At 49.5% G+C, this 23,934-nt stretch overlaps 1 protein-coding gene and 1 long non-coding RNA gene across 3 annotated transcripts in view; one reads left to right on the top strand and one right to left on the bottom strand.

Moving 5' to 3' along the window:
- LAMB1 (laminin subunit beta 1) overlaps positions 1-23,934 on the top strand; it is a 70,488-nt gene that overhangs the window by 25,945 nt on the left and 20,609 nt on the right. For both annotated transcript variants that reach the window (XM_041773308.1, XM_041773309.1), the window contains exons 13-23: positions 7,109-7,244; positions 8,525-8,683; positions 9,516-9,643; positions 10,080-10,203; positions 10,834-11,038; positions 11,814-11,957; positions 12,176-12,407; positions 15,959-16,122; positions 16,623-16,847; positions 18,273-18,487; positions 19,096-19,192. In XM_041773308.1, coding sequence (XP_041629242.1) covers positions 7,109-7,244; positions 8,525-8,683; positions 9,516-9,643; positions 10,080-10,203; positions 10,834-11,038; positions 11,814-11,957; positions 12,176-12,407; positions 15,959-16,122; positions 16,623-16,847; positions 18,273-18,487; positions 19,096-19,192 — 1,829 coding nt within the window. The remainder of the gene's footprint in view (positions 1-7,108; positions 7,245-8,524; positions 8,684-9,515; positions 9,644-10,079; positions 10,204-10,833; positions 11,039-11,813; positions 11,958-12,175; positions 12,408-15,958; positions 16,123-16,622; positions 16,848-18,272; positions 18,488-19,095; positions 19,193-23,934) is intronic.
- Positions 12,880-15,362, bottom strand: LOC121501346. The gene is made up of 3 exons (XR_005990589.1): positions 14,892-15,362; positions 14,413-14,451; positions 12,880-13,148 (listed from the first exon to the last, which is right to left on the bottom strand). It is a non-coding gene; the product is annotated as an uncharacterized LOC121501346 (long non-coding RNA).

Here is a 23,934-nt window from a genome sequence, read left to right on the forward strand (position 1 = left end):
GTTTTTTGGGTAGATGAGGCTCCCAAGATGGAACTGCTAAGTCAAAGCACATATGCACTTTTTTTTTTTAAATAGAGATCGCCAGATTATTCTCCAGACAGATTAATGCTAGTTTATTTTCCTACCACTTGGTTACAAAAGCACCTTTCTCTCTCTCCCACCAGCACTTAGTATCCTCATTTTATCTTTTACCAATCTAAAAGATGGAAAATGAGGGGCACCTGGCTCAGTCAGTAGAGCGTGTGACTCTTGACTTCGGGGTCATGAGTTTGAGCCCCACGTTGGGTGTGGGGTCTACTTATAAAAATAATAAATTACTTTAAAAAATGAAATAAAAGATGGAAAACGAACTCCCATTTCTATTTGTGTTAAGAATCTTTTCATTTTCTTCCCTTTTTTTTCAACTTCCAAGTTTATTTAATGAAATTGCACAAAATCGTATTTAATTATTGAAACCGGTTGGCATTCCCTGAATAGATGTGAGGCTGTACCACAGATCGATCCCGGTACACGTTTGGCAAGAGGTTAGATTAGTGGGAGTTAAATTAGCCACCTTGGAGTCCAAGAGAATTTCACTCTCTGTTTGTAACCGGGTCAGACTGAGAACATCTGGTAGAGACCGTCTAAGTGGTTGCTGAGGCAATTGGCAGATGTTTCCTTGTGGCCTGACTCTCCCCTGAGACAGCAAGCTGAATCCATCAAGCAAGCTCCATGTACTAAAAAAGAGCTGACTCTCACAAGGTTCTTTCCCAACACCACAGTAGTCTGCTGGGAAGGAACGGGATTGGAGGCAGCAAGAACATGTTCTCTTTGGCCTCCGGATTGGGGTTTTTATTCCAGATGTCACAGTATCTCAGTACAGCGTGTAGCCTCTGGAACTCCAGGGTGAATTTCTGTTCTTAGAAAACCCCTCCAGAGGGGAGGAAGCAAGGACAATTCCATAAAAGCAGGGAAGACAGGCTGCTAGTCAGCTTCTGGAATCACTTCTCCAACTTTCCTTTGTGAATCCCAGAACACCTACTGCTTCCTTTGGTAATCGCTTGCTCAAGGCAGAGCCATCCTCCTTCCTAAAATCCTTGATTAGGTGAGAGTGCATACACGGTTCTCCAAATGACATCATAAACTCAGGAGTGTCCTATGGGCCTCTATCCTAAATGGTTTCTGCCACTCACCTTCCCTTTGTCCGTTTCCCTATTCCACACATGCTTCCTGTCTTTATCCGCCCACACAGAGCCCCTGACCTATCCCTCATTTCTCCTGCAGGAATCTATAGAAATCAGGGTGTGCTAAGCAAGTTTGGGAAGTAAAAAGTTGTAGTGAAGATTTTAAAGCAGATAATTTGATCTTCCTAGCAAGATTGAGGAGATACCCTATCTCTTGGCATCATTGGTGGGGGGAAAAAAAGAACCTTTACAGATCTCTCTACTCCTGTGACTCTGCAGTGTTTGGTAATGATCATTTTCAGTTTTCCTCCATGAGAACCTTCTCTAGGAGTCCCATAGGGTGACAGAGGCTCTAACGAAGGCTTCCAAAGCACTGATTCTACTAGAAGAATGCTTGGTGCATAGTGGGCACTTGGGAGATACTTGCTGAATGATTGATTTGTTGCTACCATGCATAAATATCTTCTATCTGATGCTATTCCTTTGCTCTGCGTTGGGTACATATGATCAGGTAAAAGAATTTGAGAAACAGAAATATTTATGATGTAAAAAAAAAAACAAAAAACAAAACCCAAACCTGTGCTCCTTCGGACAGGCAAACTCTAGATGTGATCTGAGACATTCCTGAGGTACTTTGGGCCAGGGACAGAATCAAGTGTAAAAAGCGTGCAAAGTGGAAGAAGTTTTAAAGCGTTTTGTGTAATGAGCTGAATGGATTCTTGTAGAATAAAAGCTTAGTAATCCATGTCTATTATGTTGACAGGTAATCTGAATTTTGGAGTATTTTAGAGAAGTAAGCCCTAATTTACATAATGTGGCTTAAGCCAGGCTAATGAAGCTTTGCCTCGTCAGGAACCTGCTTTAATAAATAAATCAGAATGGTTGCTAGGGAAATGGACTTGTAAATGCTTGAAAACACTGAAAAACTCGAACAACTTTATAGCATCCTTCAAAATTATTGCATCAATTAAATTTAGAACTTGGGTGTCTGGCTTGAAGCCTACCACCCTTTTGAAGATTTCTGCTTTAGGGACTGAAGTCCCCAGCTTTCCCTGGACATTTCAGCAACACATTCTTTCTGGATCTCTTTTACTAGGGGATTGAGTCTTATTTGTTTTTGTGTCTCTCTTCATACTCAGCTTTGTGGGCCTTCTAGGTGTTCCATTTATTCTTTGGAAATTTATTAAACTTGGGAACCAGAGCAGAAGTTAATCTGCTTTTTTTTTTTTAAGATTTTATTTATTTATTCATGAGAGACACACGGGGGGTGGGGGTGGGGCAGAGACAGGCAGAGGGAGGCTCCATGCAGGGAGCCCCATGTGGGACTCGATCCTGGGTCTCCAGGTTGCGCCCTGGGCTGAAGGCAGACACCCAACTGCTGAGCCACCCAGGCGTCCCTAATCTGTATTTCTATCACTGTAGTGAATGATAATAGTATCCAACCCGTTGCTAGTTACTATGATGGATGGATTTGTAAAGATTATAGGAGTCATTTAAGAAAGTATCCTAATTGGCTAGAGGCTTGGGAGGGAAGCTACCCTGGACGAAATCAGTGGCGTTGATCAGCGTAGAACCAATTTTTGTTTGTAATCAGAAGTATGGAAGAGATACCAGTGTTGAACAGGGTCGTAGCTCTCATGATCTTTTTTCCCCCTTTTTTGGGTGCTAATTTCCTAGTGATAGAGAAAAGTTGAAACTATAGGGTATTTTTTCTGCTTATCACTACTTAAAATTTCCCTTCTGATAGAATATTTGTTAAATAAATGGCTAATGTCTGCATTTATGGGAAACCTGTGTATTTAAAAATCTTGGCCTTTACTCGTTGAAAAAAGAAAAAACAAATAGAGCTTGTATTAGTTTTCTATTGCAGGCATAGTAAGTTACTGCAATTTAGTGACCTAAAGCGATGCAAGGTTATTATCTTAGAGTCCTATGTGTCAGACACAGCCCGGGTCACTGGAATAAAATCAAGATGTTGGTAGGCCTGTGTTTCTATCTGAAGGCCCTCGGGGAGAATCTGTTTCCTGCCCATTTGTGTCGTCGGCACAATCTGCAGAATGTAGTTGCTTTCGGTTGTAGGACAAGGTTCTTGATATCTCCCTGGCTGTCAGCGAGGGGCCATTCTCAGCTTCCATAGGCTGCCTGCATCCCTTGACTCATAGCTTCCATCATCAAAGCCAACAATGTGAGTCAGACCCTCCTCAAGTCACATCTCTCTGACCCACTTCTCTGTCTGCCTTTTCTACTTTTAAGAAACCATGCGGTTTGATTGAGCAACCGCATCTCAAGATCCTAAATCTAATCATGTTGGCAAACCCCCTGGTGCCATATGAACATATCCACAGATTTGGGGTTGAGGGTGGGGACATCTTTGGGGGCCATTTTTCTGCCTGCCCCAGGCCCTGACTTACTTTGTCTTATGTCACTAACGTACATTATTGATCCAGCAAATGGAATCTGTATCTAACTACACGGAAATTTGGTGGTATGGGGGCGGGGGGACATATAAACTTGTCGAGTGTACCATTTCTGTGTGATAGGATTTTTACTTGAACACAGGGAGGATAATTACATGTCATCTTTTGTCTCACTATGGAGGAGGTAGGATTTAGCTGAGACAGAGGTGTGAGAGGTGTGACGAGGGGCAGGAGGGCCTTCTACAAGGGAGAAGGAAGATGCGCAAAGCCCCAGAGATGGAGTGAGTGCAGCACTTGGTCAAGACCTAGTCAGACTATGACCGGCTCCACTCACATTCCTCCATGACCCTTCTTTGCACCTGTCATTGCTGTCGTCTCTCTGCCTGTCACGATCCTGTCACCTTCGGAGCATAGCTTTCTATGATCCCCTCCTTAGTCTCCCAACCAAGTGAACAAGTGGCTTCCTCTGTAGCTTGAATACCTCGCTCGTAGCTCTGTTTCACCACTCGCTGCATTTTTGCTTTGTTGGAGTGGTCAGTTGCTCTACTGTTTATCTCCCCGGGTAGGTGGTAAGCTCTTTAGGGCAGGGACTATTTCCCCACTCATTCTTTCTCCATATCATTTCAGAATAATGGACTAACCAAGGAAGTAAAGATTGATTCAGAGGAAAACTGACAATGGACTAACATGTGAGAGTACTGACAGCAGGACGCACAACGTCCAGGGCTAGTATTTGTTCAATCAATATTTGCGAAAGAGGGGGAGCAGTGTGGCTCATCAGAAAGCAGAGGGCAGGCACTAGAAAGAGCAGCAGTGGTTTTCAGAGGATGGGGCATAGAGGCTTCTGGCAACCAGGCAGGGGCATCACAACTCGATAAAATCAGAGAGGAAATGGTTGTGGGTTTTGATGAAATGCTAAAGGCAGTGCTGGGGGAAGACTGGGTTGGTGATGGCTGGCAGGATGGATGGGGCAGCTGGGAGAGCCCGGGAGGTCAGTGTGGGAGGCCGTGAGAGTGACAGGCGTGGCGTGACGACACGCTGGACTGTGGCAGTGGCAGTCACCATGAGAGGACACTGCTGAGTGAAGAGACATCTTGAATTAAGACTTGGGTATTGAGGATGAAATGAAGGACAGGAAAGGTCATGTCTCACCCTAAATCAGAAGAATTTTAGATGTGACTGAAATAGTAGAGCTGAAGGAATGTCATTGTGAGAAGCAACAAGCAGTTTGGGACAAAGGTGAGACAGAGATGACAAGCGGGCCAGCCAGGGGAATGTCGCCTTCATGGCTGGAAACGCACAGGTAGGGCACAGTGGAGTCAGGGCCAGAGCTTCGGTGTGCAGGGTTGGGGTGGGGGGAGCCCCGAGAATGCATCAAAGGAGTAAGTTCCAAGTGGAGCCAGCCTGCCAGAGACAGCACCTGGCGACTGGGACACAAAGAGGCCTGTGTCGCCAGGGCTGATGTTATAGGGACTCCTTTTCACATAATCAGCTTCTCGTGAGTTGTTTCATCCTCAGAATTACGAATCAGGTGTCTTTATCCTCACCTTCATTTGCTTGCTCTCTAGTCATGGCATGTTTTCTTCTTTGATGGCTCGTGTTTTACTCATGCATTCCCTCAGTAAACGTTGGCTGAGGAGCAAGGAAGGATTTTTCTCTTGTCCATATGATGTGATGTCTGATGCCTGGGTTTCTAAAAATGGCTTTTGTTGATGGACTGGGCCCAAAGAGGGCCAGATCCCACCTGCAACAAGCATTCCTCCTCTGGAGGTGGCTACAGGATATGAAGCGCTCATATCCCCTGTGTGGTGGGAACCATTCGTGTGATCTGCAGGAAGAAGATTCCAGGGGATCGTGGCAGGGCTGTGGGGGGCAGTGGTAAGAAACCCCCAGGGCGTTGGGCGTTCCATCTTCCTAGGATTATAACTTACCCCGGGTACTTGGTTCACAGTGAACTTTGGGATGAGGAAAAATTTGACCTCTGGGAGTGGGTTTTTTTTTTCTTAATATTTTATTTATTTACTCATGAGAGGCAGAGACATAGGCAGAGGGAGAAGCAGGCTCCCTGTGGGGAGCCTGATAACGGAACTTGATCCCAGCACCCTGGAGTCACACCCTGAGCCAAAGGCAGATGCTCAACTACTGAGCCACCCCGGTGTCCCCCAGTCCAAGCTTTTAAGCAATTTGCCACCTCGTAGGGGGTCAGATGAGTCTGCCAGGAGTTACACTACAAGAGAGAAAGCAATAAATGTCTTAACAGTACAAGTAAAGAACAGCAGAGGCCTCGGAAAGCACCACTTGAGAATAGCAGGAATCAAACGAGACTCCATGAGAGGGATGAACGTTGGCTGGGGCTCTGAATGACCAGTAGGGTTTCAGCTTTCGTGAGCACCTACTACGTGACACACTTGGTTGTACATGTTGTGACCACGTCATTTCTCCTGCGGAGAGGTGGAGGCATGAAGGGGAAGGTGGTTCATTCTGCAAGGGTGGTGAGGGATGGTCAGGACATGTCATGGCAGGAGTCCCTTGGGAGCCAAATCTTGAAAGAATAGGTGGCCCTTTGCTGGGTGAATAAGGGACAGGGGTGTTCCAGGCTGCAGAACAACATAAGCCAAGGGAAGGCATCATGAATCACCCTGCCCCTGGGAGAAATTTTAACAGTCCCATATGGTTGGAGAAGTGAGGGGGGAGATGGAGCTGGAAAGGTAGAGAAGGAGCGAGACTGTGGAAAGCCTGGTGCATCTGCCCAAGGCCGGGAAGTGATATGGTCAGTGCATCTCGGAGAGGTCCTTCGGGCAGCTGTGTGGCCAGTGGTGGTTTAGGTTGGGAAATGGGAAGACCTGCAACAAGGACACGGATGAGAAGGGTGGAATTGATTTTGCCGGGAATGTGCAAAGAAAGGCGTAGCATCGCCAGCAGAAAGGAGGACGAGGACACTCTTGTCCTTCTAGGCTGTGAAATTACAGAACTGGGTTCCTGATTAGATGCGAAAGACTCAAGAAGGAATCTAGCTTTCTGACTTGGTCGACTTAGTGGCTGCCAGGGTCCTCTTCCCAGCAGAGAACATGAGAAGGATTGAGTGTTGCCTGTTGGGATCTGTCCTTAACCTTGGGGACAGCTAAGTCACAGCCATCCTTCTGGGAGCTGGATCTTTGGGTCTGAGGCCCAGGAAAAAAAGGGGTCACAGTTGGAAATCAGGCAAAAGATCTAAGACATTGAAGCAAGAACACTGGTGGTATCCACAGAAAACCTCAGTCTGGTGTGGATGGAGCATAGGGAAGAAAGACAAGCCAGATGAAATCAAAAGGACCAGGTCATGGGGGAGCTTTCAACTCCAGAGTGGGTGATTAATTCACAGGCAGGATTTTTTTCCCACATACTTATTTTCTGAAGGAAATACGAAAGCTCTACCGATTTCACCCATTTGATGTATGGTGGAAAATGTAGAACTGTGTCAAGGGGGCTCATTTACAAACGTGGGGGCCCAGCTGACCTGGCTTTGTGCCCCCCCCCCCCCCCCCGCAGCTGCTCAGCGGAGTCAGGCCAGTGTGTGTGCCGACCCCACGTGATCGGGCGTCAGTGCAACGAAGTGGAACCTGGTTACTACTTCACCACCTTGGATCACTACATCTATGAAGCGGAAGAAGCCAACTTTGGGCCTGTAAGTCGGGGGTTGCCGGGCAGATGGGCAAAGCCGTGTTTGGGGGACAGTCATGGCATATACCCGTTTTGTAAAGAGTTGGTTTAAAAAGCATTTTTCCAGCTCTTGTCAATGACAGGATCGGACCGTGCCTTCCTGAGAACAGTCCTATTTAGAGCTAAGTCAATATATAACTCACAAAGAGACTTTGGAACATTCACTAGTGAGGCTTTGGGGGCGTGGGATGGGGGAGTATTTGTTTTTCGTACTTCCATTCCTCTACTTCTACTCCAAAGCTGTTGTTGATCTAGGATGGTAAATGCTCAGAGGGGACATTGTTTCAGTTGTCTGTTGCTGTGAAATCAGCCATCCCAAAATGTAGTGGCTTTAGAGGGACGCCTGGCACATCAGCTGGGGTGGCTGAAACAGCTGGGCAGTTCCCGCCACATACCTGCAACCCCAAGCAGCTGCTTGAGCTTCCCAACAGCATGGTGGAGTCAGGACACTGAGACTTCTTACACGGTGTCTGGCTTCCAAGAAGGAGGAAAGAGAAACCACCAGGTCTCTTCAAGCCTGGGCTCAGAAGTTTCAGAAGCTCATTTTTTCACATTCTGTGGTTCTGAAGTCTCAAGGCCAGACCAGGTCTGAGGGCAGGGTAATGTGGATTCCAGCTCTTGAAGGGCTGAGCCGAATGCCCATACATATGGAGAATGAAAGACTTGGTCTTCGGAAGTGGCTGACCACAGTGGTTTCACATGATCCTGTGAACAAACCTGAAGGCGTGCTTGAGTTGACCAAAACTGATCGATCTTCAGCCTCAGTGACCATCAGAATGAACCCCTCAGTGAGCACTCCTGATGGTGGGGTTCCTTCACTCGTACTTGGGGTTTGGAATGAATGCCAGAGAGAAAGGCAAACACATCCACTAGATACTGGACTAGGCTTGTAGAAGATCTGGGAAATAGCTCGTCACTTCTCGGCTTGCTTCCAAAGCATTTGAGATGTTCTCTCTCCTTCCTTTATGCTCATTCCTGGTTATATCATAGAGGGCATCGCCCATGGCTTTGGGTCCCATCTCCAGTGTCTCAAGACTACCCCAACCACAAAACCAAAAAAAAAAAAAAAAAAACCAGTTTCCTCTTTATACATCAAAAACTTGTACACTCTACAGAGAAAATGTGACTGCAGAAAATAGGTATTCATGCCTGTAGTTTGGACCTTAGGGTGATGTCAGATTTCTGTAACTGCTACATTTCCTTGAATTCCAAGTAAAGCATAGCCACTGTCCGCCTTGTCCTCAGGGGGTGAGCATCGTGGAGCGGCAGTACATCCAGGACCGCATTCCTTCCTGGACCGGACCGGGCTTCGTCCGAGTGCCCGAAGGGGCTTATCTGGAGTTTTTCATTGACAACATACCATATTCCATGGAGTATGACATCTTAATTCGCTACGAACCACAGGTAAACCTTCCATGGGCTACTGGGGGTGGTAGAAATATCTTCCTCTCAAGGACACCATTTTTTGAAATTTGCGTGAGAACAGAGGAACCTTTCTGACTTTGTATCCCCCGTGGAAGCGAAACTGTACATTTTTCCCAAGTTCAGTTTTGCGAACCTTGAGTGATCCCTCATTAGGCTCTGGGCCTTGCTGAGATGAGAATGTGTCAGACCCTCGGCTTGATCTCATGGCCCACACGGCCCAGGCTTAGATGTGCCCCAAAAGCCGAAGGTGGCCAGGGCAAGAGCAGGGATGTAGAGAGTCCTGGAAGACGGAAAGGTTCACATCAGCCCAGCAGTGCCTGACGCTGCCACAATGTCCTGAAAAGAATGAGTTCTAGGCCTTCAAACAGATGGAATTTCACTGCAAAAGGAACCAAGGAATGACTTGAGCAGAGAAGGGAGAGTGTGTTGAGAGTGCTTCCTTGGAGCTAGCTAAGGACACTGTTGGAGACACCGATGGGCAGAATGCTGGGGTCGAACCATGAGCCTGGCCATGGGCATTAGTAGGGTTTTGAGTAGGGGATTGTCCTGATTGGAGCTGTGTTTCCTGACTGCCCGGGAGGGGATTGGGAGAGGCACGGACAGCAGGAAAGGCTGTCCAGTGTCCAGGTGAGAGGGGACTAGGGCTGGGGCTAGGGCAAGAGCAGAGGAAGTCGGAAAGAGCGAAGGGAAATGCAAGCGAGTGTTTTTCATTTAAACTTGGCAAGTGACCGATCGGGAGAGGTCTTTATAAACAGTTGGGCAGCAGCGGGCCAGCGCCGATGCTCCTCTGATGGTTTGTTGCTTACTCCAGCTACCCGACCGCTGGGAAAAAGCTGTCATCATAGTGCAGCGACCTGGAAAGATCCCAACCAGCAGCCGATGTGGTAACACGATTCCCGATGATGACAACCAGGTGGTGTCCTTATCGCCTGGCTCAAGGTCAGTGTGATGCTGGGTTGTAGCTCATAAAACGAATATGCAAATTATTATCTTTTTTTTTTTTCTGGTACCTTGCCTTGTGAGTCGTCCAGTTACCGTTTCGGAGCCCGAACCAAACATGGACCATTGCCTTTTTTGCATTGGTCTGCGTAGAGCTTTGATGGAGGGAGGGATTTTTTTTTTTTTTTTTTTTTTTTTTTTTTTTATGATAGTCACACAGAGAGAGAGAGAGGCAGAGACACAGGCAGAGGGAGAAGCAGGCTCCATGCACCGGGAGCCCGACGTGGGATTCGATCCCAGGTCTCCAGGATCGTGCCCTGGGCCAAAGGCAGGCGCCAAACCACTGCGCCACCCAGGGATCCCAGGGAGGGAGGGATTGATTGGATACCTACAAGTTGACTTTGTGTTGGTATTTTTCCCTCTTATTTGGGGACAGGTATGTGGTCCTTCCACGCCCCGTGTGCTTTGAGAAGGGTGTGAACTACACAGTGAGGTTGGAGCTGCCCCAGTACACCTCCTCCGATAGCGACGTGGAGAGTCCCTACACGCTCATCGATTCTGTAAGTGGAAGGTCATTGCTGCAGGTCGTGGGGGGAAGGCTGGGCAGAGAGTATTCATTTTCCCTAGAGGGTTTTATGGAGGGGTGATGTGGAGAGGATAGGCACAATCATCTTCTCTTGCCTACAGAGCCACTTGGCTTATTTATTTTAACAAAAACTACCCTCTGCAAAGGATGTACTCAAGCTGATCGTTGATGAAAATAAAAAGTATCGGGACGCCTGGGGTGGCTCAGTGGTTGAGCGTATACCTTTGGCTCAGGTCATGATCCCGGAGTCCCAGGATCGAGTCCCGCATCGGGCTCCTCTCAGGTAGCCTGCTTCTCCCTCTGCCTGTGTCTCTGCCTCTCTCTGTGTGTCTCTCATGAATAAATAAAATCTTTTAAAAAAGAAAAGAAAAAGTATCTTTAAAAATGGCATTTCAAAAGCCACCAGACTATGTAAGCTATATCTAAACATTTTCTGGCAAGAATATTTAAGAATGAAAATGTTTTCACTATATTGAATGAGTCGGATTTTTTTCTGTTCCAGAGTCAAAGTAGGATTGAGGGCTTTGATGTGTTTGCTTGGCTCTGGTTGAGGACACAGGCCCCACCGTAAGAGCGCTTCGCTGTTGTTCTTGATTCTTCACAGCTAGTTCTCATGCCGTTCTGTAAGTCACTGGACATCTTCACTGTAGGAGGATCAGGGGACGGGTTGGTCACCAACAGTGCCTGGGAAACCTTTCAGAGATACAGATGTCTGGAGAATAGCAGAAGCGTTGTGAAAACACCAATGACGGACGTATGCAGAAACATAATCTTCAGTATTTCTACCCTGTTACACCAGACAGGCCTGGGTAAGTGTCCCTGGCCCTCCTTTCTTGGGGCCGAGAGTAGTAAGGCCACAAGGTACATTGGAAGGCATGCCCTGTAGTTCTGCTTGGGCAGGCAGCAAGAGGTTTGTCTTTTTCATCTGTAAAGAATATTTTAGTGATGGGGAAATTGCATTGAAAATGCAACCACATAAGGGAAGGGAAGGAAAAATAAGATGAAAACATAGAGGGAGACAAACCATAAGAGATTCTTGACCATAGGGAACAAACTGAGGGTTGCTGGAAGGGAGGTGGATGGGGGGCATGGGGTGACTGAGCGATGGGCATTTATGTGAGTACTGGGCCTTATATACAACTGATGAATAATACCCCAGGCACTAATGTACTATATGTTAACTAAATTGAATTTAAATAAAACTTTTTTTAATGCAATCACAAGAGTGCCTGGGGGCAAAGCCATGAGGATATGCATCCTGTAGGCAGGTGGGGAGTTGGGACGGCACCAGGGAGCAGCAGCAGACTTTCGCCTTGAGAGGTCAGACCACTCCCAAGGTCGCCGGACTTTTGTCTAAGGTCCCGTGCCACTTGAGCTTTGAAGGCAAGGGAAGAAAGCCCTGATGACCTCCTTCCGAGGAAAACGGCTTTTATCCGGCAGCTCCGTCCCCTGTCGCTTCCCTCCCACTCATCAGAGCGATGACATTGATTTCACTGGGAATTCTGAATAAGCCCAGCTAGTCAAGGGGGGAGGATGAGGGCGAGTTGGCGTGTGGCAGCTTCTGACCTCTCTCCCTCCCTGCAGCTTGTGAGTGTGACCCCCAGGGCTCCCTAAGTTCTGTCTGTGACCCCAACGGAGGCCAGTGCCGCTGCCGGCCCAACGTGGCTGGGAGAACCTGCGACAGATGTGCTCCTGGCACTTTTGGCTTCGGCCCCAATGGATGCAAACGTAGGTCTATGGGGATTGTACCCGCGGAGATCAATCTGAGACCCGCCGGTGTGGGTCCCACGGCTTTGGGACGTGGGGCTTTGCCTCCTGAGCTGAGCCTCCAGCAAACATTCTGCGTGGGGCCCAGTGGGGGTCGGGGGGTGGGGGTGCTTCTGTCTGGGGCGTGTTTACGTTTAATGAGTCTCTCAAGGCGGCTCCACCGCTGCCTGTCTCTCCAGCATGTGAGTGCCACCTGCAAGGGTCCGTCAGCGCCTCCTGCCACCCTGTCACCGGCCAGTGCCACTGCTTCCAGGGCGTGTACGCTCGGCAGTGCGACCGCTGCCTGCCCGGCTACTGGGGCTTCCCCAGCTGCCAGCCCTGCCAGTGTAACGGCCACGCCGAGGACTGCGACCCAGGGACGGGGGCGTGCTTGAGCTGCCAGGACTACAGCACCGGGCACAACTGTGAGAGGTACGCGCTCGCCGCCGCCCTCGCCCGTAGAGGGCAAACCAGCTCGGCGTTGGCTCAGCCAACAGCATCTTAGACAAACCCGAGGCGGCAGCTCCATCAGACTCTCGAAGGCTCATTCATTTCTGACCGCCCCAGGATTTCCTGGGAACTCATTCCTTTATCCAGCATTTATTTTTTTAAAGATTTTTTTAAATTTTATTTATTTGAGAGAGAGAGAGAGAGAACGAGCAGCAGGCAGAGGGAGAAGCAGGCCCCCCCGCTGAACAGGGAGCCCCATCTGGGAGCCCAGGACCCCGGGATCATCACCTGAGCCAAAGGCAGAGGCTTAACTGAGCCACCCAGGTGCCCCTATCCAGCAGGTATTTAGTTTGTATCTTTTTTTTTTTTTTTAAGATTTTATTTATTTATTCACAAGAGACACAGAGAGAGAGACAGAGGCAGAGACACAGGCAGAGGGAGAAGCAGGCTCCATGCAGGGAGCCCGACACGGGACTCGATCCTGGGTCTCCAGGATCACACCCTGGGCTGACGGCAGTGCTAAACTGCTGAGCCACCGAGGGATCCCCTAGTTTGTATCTTCTGTGTGCCAGGCACGGTGTTGGTGCTGGGGATATAGCAGAGGACAAAGCCAACATGAGCTTTTCTCTTGGAGCAGCATCCTGGAGGTCAGCGTAGACCTACACAGAAATCCTCTGTCTCAGCAGATTCTCGCCAAGGATGAGCATTCTGAAATGTGAACGCCTAATTGGGGTCAAAGTAGAAACCAGATCCAAACAGAATTAGTCATTTCAGACAGCTTTGTTTTTTGAAACACTTTTTGCAGCTCCAGCTGCCAGGAGGCCGCATAAAATGTGCAAAAGTAGACCTCTTCTCCACTTAGCAAATTAATTGAGTAATTATTATGGTTATAAGGCACACCGCACTAGCTGTAGCTAAATGAGGAACCTAGAATGTGCCCCTAATAACATTATAGTCAAGTTCAGTAGAGAGTAAGCCATGTGATAAAATTACATGCTGACTTACACCGCTCATTACAGATGAAAGCTAGACCTGCTATGAGAATTGGGTGTTTTTGGAGTAATAGTCTACACCTTTCACCTCAATAAATTTTCTGTCTTTTAATATCCATCCACTCTATCTGGGACTTTTGTTTTTAAAATGTCAGCAAATGCTTCAGTCAGTACAAAAATTGCTCATCAGATGAGAGATTGCCAGTGAAAATTGAATAAGTGATTAACTTATGGTGGAAAGATGTTCATAGAAGCAGATAACTGCTAGAGTGGTGTTCAAGAATTTGGAGGTTCCAGGGGCGCCTGGGTGGTTCAGTCAGTGAAAGGTCTGCCTTTGGCTCCGGTCATAATCCGGGAGCCCTGGGATCGAGCCCCACGTCGGGCTCCCTGCTCAGTGCAGAGCCTGCTTTTCTCTCTCTCCCTCTCACCTCCTGCTCATGATCTGTCTCTCTCTTGCTCACTCTCTCTCAAATAAATAAATAAATTCTTAAAAAAAAAAAAAAAAAGAATTTGGAGGTTCCAGTAACTACTCCTTTGAATAAAAGTTATTCCTTCCAACCACAAAATTGCCTTGTAAGAGGGTAATAAGGAAACAGTTATACAAGACTGGAAGAAATTAATATATTGATGTTGACTCCTGTTTTCTGCATTAAGATTTTCATTAGTGTTCTTTGAGAGCTGGAGAATAGGTTCGAGAGACATATAGAGGAAAAAATCAGATTAAAAAGAATGAGAAAATGAGAGAGAGAGAGAGAGAGGGAACACAGGTGGCTGTCCACCACGTGGGTGTGAAATCTGGCACGCGGGGCGACGCGGGACCAGCATCCCGTGAGAAGAGCTAGCTCGATGTTTGTGACTGTTTTTGGATTTTATTTGCAAAGCGTTTTGTTTCTTGTAGGAGAATGTGAAAGGGTGTGGGTAGGGAAAAAAATTTTAGCCCTACATATGGATGACAAAATTTTTAAAAATATCTGGGATCCTGTGAGCCAACTTACCATTCTTTTCTTCATTCCAGGATGATCAGAGTTTCACTCCTGTGAATTTAAGAAGCAGCTCTAGGCTCAGCTCATTCCCAAGGGGGGAAGTGGAGGGAGAGGCAGGAAATGAACACTCATTTTCTATCATGAAATTTGGATTTATTTCACCTAGAAAAAGGCCTCCTAGAAAACTTTCTCAGAACCCGTTGTACCAAATTGCTTCATCTCGGCTGACTTTCCCAGCACAAATTTGGGGAGAACATGTTCTTGTTATCTGTGTCTGTATCTAATTAAATAGAAGGTTAGTTTCCTTTGAACAGCGTTCCCTCTTATTTCTTCATCTCCCTTCCCCCACCCATTAAAAAAATACTACCTCTGCTTTAAAATAAAAAATTAAAAAAATAAAACCATGAAAAACAAAATGAGTTGGAAATCCTTAGACCTCAGGTTCAGTTCTGCTTCTAACTTGTTCCAGAGCCCGGGGTAAGTTAGCTCACCTCTCCGAGTGTCCAGCTGTCTGCTGATAGAATAACTGGGCTGGAATAGATGATCTCCAAAGTCCTTTTATGTTATGGGAAGTAAAAAAAAAAGTACCCGAATTAGGGCAGCCCGGGTGGCTCAGTGGTTTAGCGCCGCCTTTGGCCCAGGGCCCGATCCTGGAGACCCAGGATAGAGTCCCACGTTGGGCTTCCTGCGTGGAGCCTGTTGTTCCCTCTGCCTGCGTCTCTGCCTCTCTCTCTCTCTCTCTCTCTGTGTCTCTCATGAATAAATAAATAAATAAAATCTTAAAAAAAAAAAAAAAAAGTACCCGAATTCATCACTCACGTTGAGAAGCAGCATCACATAGTAAAAGAATTCCTTTCTGCAAGTCGGGATGCTGAATTCACCTCTTGATCTTGGTTCATTACTGACGGGCTGTGTAAGCCTTGCAAGTCATTTAACCTCCACGGATTCCTCGTAAGGAGAGGACTTGGGAGTTGATAAATGACATCCCTCGTGCCTCTCCTACTTTTTTGAAACCACCTGACAGACAGACATAAGAGTCCTGCAGCTGGAGAGCTTGCTTATCAGCTTTGTTATTGGTAAAGGCTGGAATGTGGAGCGTGTCGCCATGGGCTTGCTAACTCCTCACCGTGCCCCCCGGGTGGGCACACGGACAATCACACGCTGCCTTCCTGCACCCCCCGCTGCACCCCAACTCTTTAATGCTCAGGGCAGGCAGGCAGCTGATGGGACAGTCGGATGCACAGGAGGAGGTGTATCTCTTCTGCTGCTGACCCTGCGTGTGTGACCCGCAGACTAGCAGCATCAGCGTCCCACGGGACCCTCTAGGTCAGACACGAAGGTCTGAGCTCGGCAAGCTGTCGTAACAAGCCCTCCAAGGGATCCCGACTGGAGCTCACATTGGAGAACCGCTGCCCTCATGGGAAGTCCTCCAAGTGGAAGCATGAGGCGCGGGGAGTGAAATGGTCCCGAGCAGAGAGCACGGTTTGTAAGACTCTTTCTTGTAACAGGTTCCTCGCAGTTGGGGTTCACGGCCCGCTCTCCTCTGCCACCCATGCAGGTGCCTGGCCGGTTACTACGGTGATCCCATCATCGGGTCAGGGGACCACTGCCGCCCTTGTCCTTGCCCGGACGGTCCCGACAGCGGACGCCAGTTCGCCGGTAGCTGCTATCAAGACCCTGTGACGCTGCAGCTGGCGTGTGTCTGTGACCCTGGATACGTCGGTAGGCAAGGGCCCGGCCTGCGGTGGGAGAGACGACGTCCTGAGCCTAGTGGCTAACGGAGGGAAGGGAGGGAACACGGGGACGGTTCGGTGTCATGTTTATCATCGTAATGAAAACCGAGGGGGGGACACCCGGAGCACTCTCCTCCTGTGGGGCCCACGGAGCGCAGCGGGTGCCCGAGTCTCGGGGAGGCTCTGCTGCTCCCCGGCACGAGCGCGGCCGCACCCGAGTGTCCTCGCGTGTCCCCTTCCCGCCTCCGGGCCCAGGAGTCCCAAAGCGGGGGAAGGCCGGAACATCACCCCCAGATCGTTGACTCGTCGTCTGGTTTGTCATATGCCTCTCAACCCCCCGGGGCTCCCCCTAATGTGCGGTCGTCCAGGGCTGGGCGAGGCGCACGGTCCCCCCACTCACCCACCCCCACCCCCGGCCAGGGGCGTGGAGGGGGGGACGCGGCGCTTCCCTCCCACCAGCAAGCTGGATGGGCTCTGCTTGGTCCCCAGGCTCCAGGTGTGACAGCTGTGCCCCCGGCTTCTTCGGCAACCCCTCGGACGTCGGGGGCTCCTGTCGGCCTTGCCAGTGTCACCACAACATCGATACGACGGACCCGGAAGCCTGCGACAGGGAGACAGGGAGGTGCCTCAAGTGCCTGTACCACACGGAAGGGGAGCGGTGCCAGCTGTGCCGCGTGGGGTACTACGGGGACGCCCTCCGGCAGGACTGCCGCAGTAAGCCGCCCGCTTCGGCCCCTGGGGGCGTCCGCCTCCCTTGCCACCGGGGGTCTTCCTCGGCTCTTTGTGGCTTGTTGGTTTCTGTGGGGTTTTCTAAAGATTTTTTTTATTTATTCATGAGACACACAGAGAGAGGCAGAGACACAGGCAGAGGGAGAAGCAGGCTCCCTGCGGGGACGTGGGACTCGGGACTCGATCCCGGATCCCCGGGGTCACGCCCTGGGCCAAAGGCAGACACTCAACCGCTGAGCCACCCGGGCGCCCCTTTGGGTGTTTGTTCCATGTGGGAAACCACTTAGGAAGTTTTCTTTCTTTGACCGAAGAGGAGATAGACCTTTTCTTTCCTTTTCCTTTGTGCCCTACATCCTCATTTTGGGGCAGGCCTGAAGTCTCAAGAAGTGGCTCAGTGCCTGAGGGAGGCGACCCAAAGAGAGCCGGTGTAGCTGTGTCACAGTGATAAACACCACCCCAGAGAGCAGATGGGTTTTCTGTTCTGCCTGCGAACTTGCCCACCTCCCCCCACACCCGGGCCAGGACTCCGAGGTCCTACAATACCCACCTTGCCTCTGTCCACCTGTCCGTGCCTTGCAGCCTAAGGAGGGAGGAGCATCTCTGAAGACTCTTCCAGAACTCACTCTTGCTCTCTTATCAAGAGATCAGCCAGCTGAGCTGCACGCCCCAGGCCGCGTTGTCACAAACCTACTGGAATGCTGAGGCCCCTCGGCCTGGAGGGCTTCTTCCTGCTTTGCCTCAGCTCCTGGCTGCTCCCTGCCAAGAGTTTGAAGTCATTTGAGATCTCCAGTCCCATGGCATAGTTATTGTTGTTGTTGTTGTTATTCCCAGTCCAGTCCTCGATTTGAAAACGATGCACCGCAGCTTATTAACTGAGTATTTCAGAAATGCTGGGAGGCTGGGGGCCTGGGCGGCTCAGCGGTTGGGCGTCCGCCTTCAGCTCAGGGCGCAATCCCAAGGTCTGGCCCATGTCGGGCTCCCCGCAGGGAGCCTGCTTCTCCCTCTGCCTGTGTGTGTCTCTCTCTCTCTGTGTCTCTCATGAATAAATAAATAAAATATTTAAAAAAGAAAAAGAAATGCTGGTAGGCAAAATGTGTCCCCGTGCCCGTCTGCCTGGGAAATGCCAAAACCGTCTATGTCGTAAGACGTTCTGAAGAATGGCAGTTTTAGTGGGATGGTATTTTTTCCCCCTTTTTTGTGTGTGTTTAGGGTTTTATTTATTCATTCATTCATTTGTTCGTTCATTCCCTCCCTTCATTTCCTTCTCCCTTGTTTGCATCTCTAGGCCAAAATCTGGGGAGGGAAAGTCTTAGCCAGTAGAACTAGCTGATTTTTGTACCGTCTACGTAGTTCGCTAATTCTGCAAACTTTCTGAACGTAGGTTAACATGATCACACTCTTCTTTCCCAGAGTGCGTCTGCAACTCCCTGGGCACCGAGCAGGACCACTGCGATGGCTCTGACTGCCAGTGTGACAAAGCCACTGGCCAGTGCTCGTGTCTCCCCAACGTGGTTGGGCTGAACTGTGACCGCTGTGCGCCCAATACCTGGCAGCTGGCCAGCGGGACAGGCTGCGACCCGTGCGACTGCGACCCCGCACATTCCTTCGGGCCGTCTTGCAACGAGGTGAGGCTCCGGGCCGAGGCCGCTGCATGGGGAGACGACTCTCCTTTGGGCGTCGGGGTGGCGGCTGGCCCAGCCGGTGGCTTTGCCCCAGGTAGAGAAGGGCACCCCTCCCGGTGGTGGCGGATGCGCATGGACTGGGAGACGGGCCCTTGCTTGGTGGCTCAGCTGGGGAGAACCCTGCTGCAGCGCAGGCGCCCCCCAAATGGGCCAGCCTGTGCTCTTCCCCGTCCGCGCCCGCTGCTGAGTCAGACCTTAACCCCCCAGCCAGAAAGGAAGCAAACAGCCCTCGCCGGCCCTGTAAAAGGTGCTGCTGTTTCCTGACGCACCCTGATGGTGCAGTGGTCTCCATGGCAGGGCTGTCGCGGGTGGCCCAGGAGGTTAGCGGCGTGTGAAGCACACACAGTGCAACGTGCTCTGGGCCTTTGCAACCCTGCTGGCTGAAGAGCAGTTAGGACATGCCGCCAGGGGACCCTTGGCACGCAGGAGGGAGGTCAGAGTGGCTGGCTCAAGGCGTAGGGGGCTTCTCAGGCAAGCGGTTGGGTGTCACTTGTCCCCGGGGGGCGGCCGAGGAAGCGAACCACCCGACCGACTGTGTCTTCTGACCGCAGTTCACGGGGCAGTGCCAGTGCATGCCTGGCTTCGGGGGGCGCACCTGCAGCGAGTGCCAGGAGCTGTTCTGGGGAGACCCCAACGTGGAGTGCCGAGGTGAGGCCACGGGCATTCTTGGTGGGTGCTGATGGGGCCGGAGGGATCAGACGGGTGCCGGAGCCTTTTGCAAACTCAAAACATCAGGACAAATGAATTTATTCCTAGTTTTCGTTACACAAGAAATTCGTGCTCATTGTTCCGAAAGCGACCTAACAGACCTTAGCCCTGTGGGGGGGCAGGTGCTACAAGGGGACCTGCTGACTTCCTGCTCCATGCCCCGGAGGCCCCCCTCGTCTCTGCACAGAGGCATGTACACACCACGAAGAGACACTCAATGGCTTTTTTAAAAAAATGCTCTTAACCAAGATGGGTTCACATTAACTACATATTTCTGCAAACTGATATTTTCCGCTCCCCGTGAGCAGTATTTGGTAGCCGTGGCTGGCCTCCTTGTCAGCACTTGCAGAGCTGAATGATTGTTCTGGTCAGCTCGTTTGACTCCAGCATGTCAGGTAGACTCTGCTGACAGTTAAGGCCCTCGGGGCATGTGCATTAGTGTGATGTCCCCACGGAAGGGAACCAGAGGGCACCGTCCTAGCATCACTATGCACCGCAAAGGAATAGGTGACAGGAGCTCCGGGTCTGTCAAATGGGAATAAAAGCCAGATTTTCCTTTAGACTTAGGATAAAACGGAAGGATGAGGGAAAACTTGACATTTCCTTCAGAACGAAAACTTGTTAAAATCATGTGAATCATAAAGATTGCTTAATTTTCACGCTGTTGCAATTTTGGTTTGGACCTGCCAGATATTTTTGCGGCTCTTAAAGCAAAAGCCTTTGTGGGAAGGATTTTAACAGACTGCTTCTATTCTTTTGTCCTATTCTTTCCTATTTGAGTTTTTCTTCCCTACGTTTTAGGCTTATAAGTATGGATAAATATCTGTGTAGATTTTTCAACGAATACATCAGCTGTTTGACGTATTTTCCTTGCAACACGTCTGAAATTCTAGATCCTTATTGGACGCTAAATAAGAAAACGGCCTTTTTCTTGGTGGCACGAAATCATAGGGATCTTCAAGTTAGCAGGTCACTGAGTATCTCCTACCAAAGATCAGAAACAGACATACTATATGTTCCTTCAGGGTCTGTTCTTTACCAGTGGGGGGGAAATTCAGTGGACAAACCTGCATAAATGGTATACAGTCTGTTGTTTTTTTTTTTTAATTGAGGCTTAACCAGAAGGGTTCGTACCAACATTTTAAGTTAAGGTTTGTTGCACAGAAATGATGATTACAGTGTGGATGAGCAAGTGCTTCTCCACTTATCCATCATTAGTGCAGATCTTGGTTCTTTATATTTTTTTTTTTAAGATTTTACTTATTCATGAGACACACACACACACACACACACACACACACAGAGGTAGGGACATAGGCAGAGAGAAGCAGGCTCCACGCAGGGAGCCTAATGTGGGACCCGATCCTGGGACTCCAGGATCACGCCCTGGGCCAGAGGCAGACGCTCAACCCAGGCATCCCTTTTTTTTTTTTTTTTTTTTTTAGATGTTGGTTCTTAATGGGGTCTGATTTTCTCACTTCCATGAGAAGCTCTGTGATACTCAGTGGGCCACTTGCTCTAGACTGTCTTTCACCAGTAAAATCCTGTTTAAAATAGGGTTTCTCCAGGGCTCTCAATCACTATTCTCGCAGATTCTTCAATCTCGTAGTGCCCCAAGGGGCTTGATTTTCTCCAGATAATGGTTCTGTCATTGCTTGTACCCTGATTCCGCCAGCATGTGTCATTAGCAAAACAGCCTTGGCCACCAAAGCTTGCTGACCTTTTACTCCATCTAAGCTTTGTGAGCATGAAAAGCCTGTTACCCAGAATTAGAGTCAATCAGAGAATTGTTCATTTAGTGCGTAGAACTTTATCCCTCACTCTTATCTTCAGACTTGTAGCTCAGAATCTGTAAAAGGAATTGAGGCTTATAGGAACAATATCAACTTGTTTGGGTCAAAAGTTAGATCGTGCTTTAGAAACTTTGCAAAGAGTGAAATCCGTGGTGTCCATGTTCACCAACTGCTTTGTTTTATCCAGACAAAAGTCCACCCTGTTACATAAGAAACTCTTGGAACCCAAGTGTTTTTGGCAACCTGCAAGGAGTAGAGAAAGCTCCTAACCTGCAAAGCTTCCAGAGAGAGAGACGGGACTTAACAATGGGGAGGTCGTGGCTGCCACCGGACCCTGAGCGTTACAGGATGGCAGTGGGATGGTGTTGTATGATCAGATGAGGCAGGGGTGAAAATGCAGCAGCACGTGGAGGTCAGAGCTCTGGATGGGCTGGAGTGTCGTCACAAAGGGAAATGGGGGGACAAGGTCTAGAAGGGACAGGAGCCAACAATAAGGACGAGAACAGGTGTCATCTGAAATTAGATGCAACCATGGGGAAAGCAGGTGACTCCTTTTCTCAAAATAGGTAATTAGTTGCCGAACCGTCTTCAATTTCAAATCTTTGAAGGGCACAAATACAGACTTTCTGGTGCCACTTCGTAAACAGCATGCTTCTAGGAAGACAGGTCATAGCAAAGGTTTCTCCTTATGGAAAAAAAATGCAGTTGTGTGAAAGACAAATGAGTTGAGCCTCCAGCTTATAACTTGATGAATGTTCCTATTGTCCACCCGGGTTGGGGCTCTCGGCCAGTCGCCCAAGTTTGAACAAGCCCACCACTGTGCTGGGGATGGAGAGAATCTCATCCACCCACCAGCGAACGTGCTGGAGAAACCCTTAGCTCGGAGCCCTGCATTGTGCCCCCCGGGAGTCAAAGGGTCACACGAGGAATCTTTCTGTTGATTCATAGATAGCAAAGGGAGGGCCTCTGGCTGTTGGAAAAGCCTAGTGTCTCTTAAACCAGCACAAATTGGAAATGTGAGGCATAATAGATGAGAGGCTCTGGGTAATGGCCATTTCCCCGTCATGCTTGTTTCTCATTTCAAATTTGTTTTTAATAGAAAAATTATATGCATTCCTTTGCTCACACATGAATTTTTAGAATGCTTATATTTTCTCAGGCTGAGATTCATTTACAACTACCCACCTTATTTGCAGCGTGACTTGGGAAATCAGGTTTAATTTGATTCTTTAGAAGGCCACGTATACTCTTGTTAGGAAAGGGAAGGCTTATATGATCCTAGTCATGGCATGTGTGTGTGTGTCCCCTGCAGGGCGGGCCAGGCCAGGGACCCCCAAACTACAGCCGATGTGGCAAATGCAGCTCACGGCCTGTGCCCGTTTATGTCTTGTCTGGGGCTGTCTTCGAGCTACAGCGCCAGAGTTGAGTAGTCGTGACTGAGACCTGTGGCCTGCAAAGCCCAACTGTTTCCTATCCAGGCTTTTATAGAAAAAGTTTGGGGCTCCTGGGTGGCTCAGTTGGTTAAGCATTTGCCTTTGGCTCGGGCCGTGATCCGGGGTCCTGGGTTCAAGCCCGGTGTCAGGCTCCTTGCTCTGCAGGGAGTCTGCTTTTCCCTCTCCTGTGCCTGTCCCCGCTGCCTGTGCATGCACGCTCTCTCTTTCTCTCTCTCTCAAATAAATAAATAAAATCTTTAAAAAACGAAACAAAAAAAAAAAAAACAAAAAGACAGGAATTAGAAAAAAATCTGCTGACCTCTTGACGAGCCAGCCAGCTCGTTTCTGCAGGTGAAATCATTACTTCCCACCTTTCATTCCCAAACCAGTTAGATTAGCAAGGCCTGCCCCCCCCCCCAAAAAAAATGGTGGGGCTGAGGGGGTAGAGAATTTAAAGCAAAATCACATTTAAGAGACTAAACTATTTAAATTTCCCTTGCAGTGAAATTGAAATGCCCAGGTAGAGAATCAGTGAACCTTTGGGCAGTGTAGCAAATCTCAGAGTAACATAGGCCTCCGAGATTTTCGGACCTAGCACTTTCCCTATCCCAAGGCAGGTCAAGTCTCAGAAGGAAGGCAGGCTACCGGCACCACGCGGGGTGTGCGCTCCGCCTCGTGGGCCTGGACCCAGCAGAGAAGCACGGCCACCTGGACGCGTGGGCCCTGCAGGCCCTGTGAGGATAGGGCACACGGAGGCACCTGATGGCCAGAGGCAGGACGAGAGCGATGCAGACCTTTCCCTCTGCCAGGGGAGGCCGGACCCACAGGCCCCGGAGTCGGTCAGCAAGGTTCCATGGAAAATCTTAGCTGTAGGGGCCGTGCGCAGAGGACCGCTGTGTGCTGAGCGCTTGTAGGGATAGTCTGTGCATACTCTTGCTTTTATCCTTCCCACCAGTCATCTCTGAGGATGAAGCGAATCTCCACTGCGCAGCTGAGAAATCGGAGGCTCAGAGAAGTTAAGTGATTTGCCCAAAGACAGAACGCAGGTGAGGGCAGAGCTGGGCTCTGAAGCCAGGCCGGGTGGCCCAGGGTCTCTGTTCCTTCCACGGGCCTGGCAGGTCCTCGCTGACAGGTTTTAGAGAGAAAGTGCTGTCCTGGCTAAAGGACGCAAGGACAGGGTGCAGCAGCAAGGCTGTGGGGGGCAGAGGTGCCCTCAGGAAACCATGCCCTGGGGACCCATGGCGAGATTTGGTTTCACTGACTGTGAAAGCCTTGAATGCCAGGCCATGGAGGATGCGCTTCGTTCAGGTGTTGGAGGGGCTGGAAGAGGAGAGGGAAGGATGCAAAGGAAGCAGGAAGTTCAACCTACTGATAAAGAGGCACATAGGCCAAGTTTCCTGTTCGAGCATCGACCACTAGGGCTTCCTTCTAGGCCTCACGATCTATAAAACGGGCG

Source organism: Vulpes lagopus, chromosome 11, assembly GCF_018345385.1.
Source record: "Vulpes lagopus strain Blue_001 chromosome 11, ASM1834538v1, whole genome shotgun sequence".
Classification (NCBI taxonomy): domain Eukaryota; kingdom Metazoa; phylum Chordata; class Mammalia; order Carnivora; family Canidae; genus Vulpes; species Vulpes lagopus.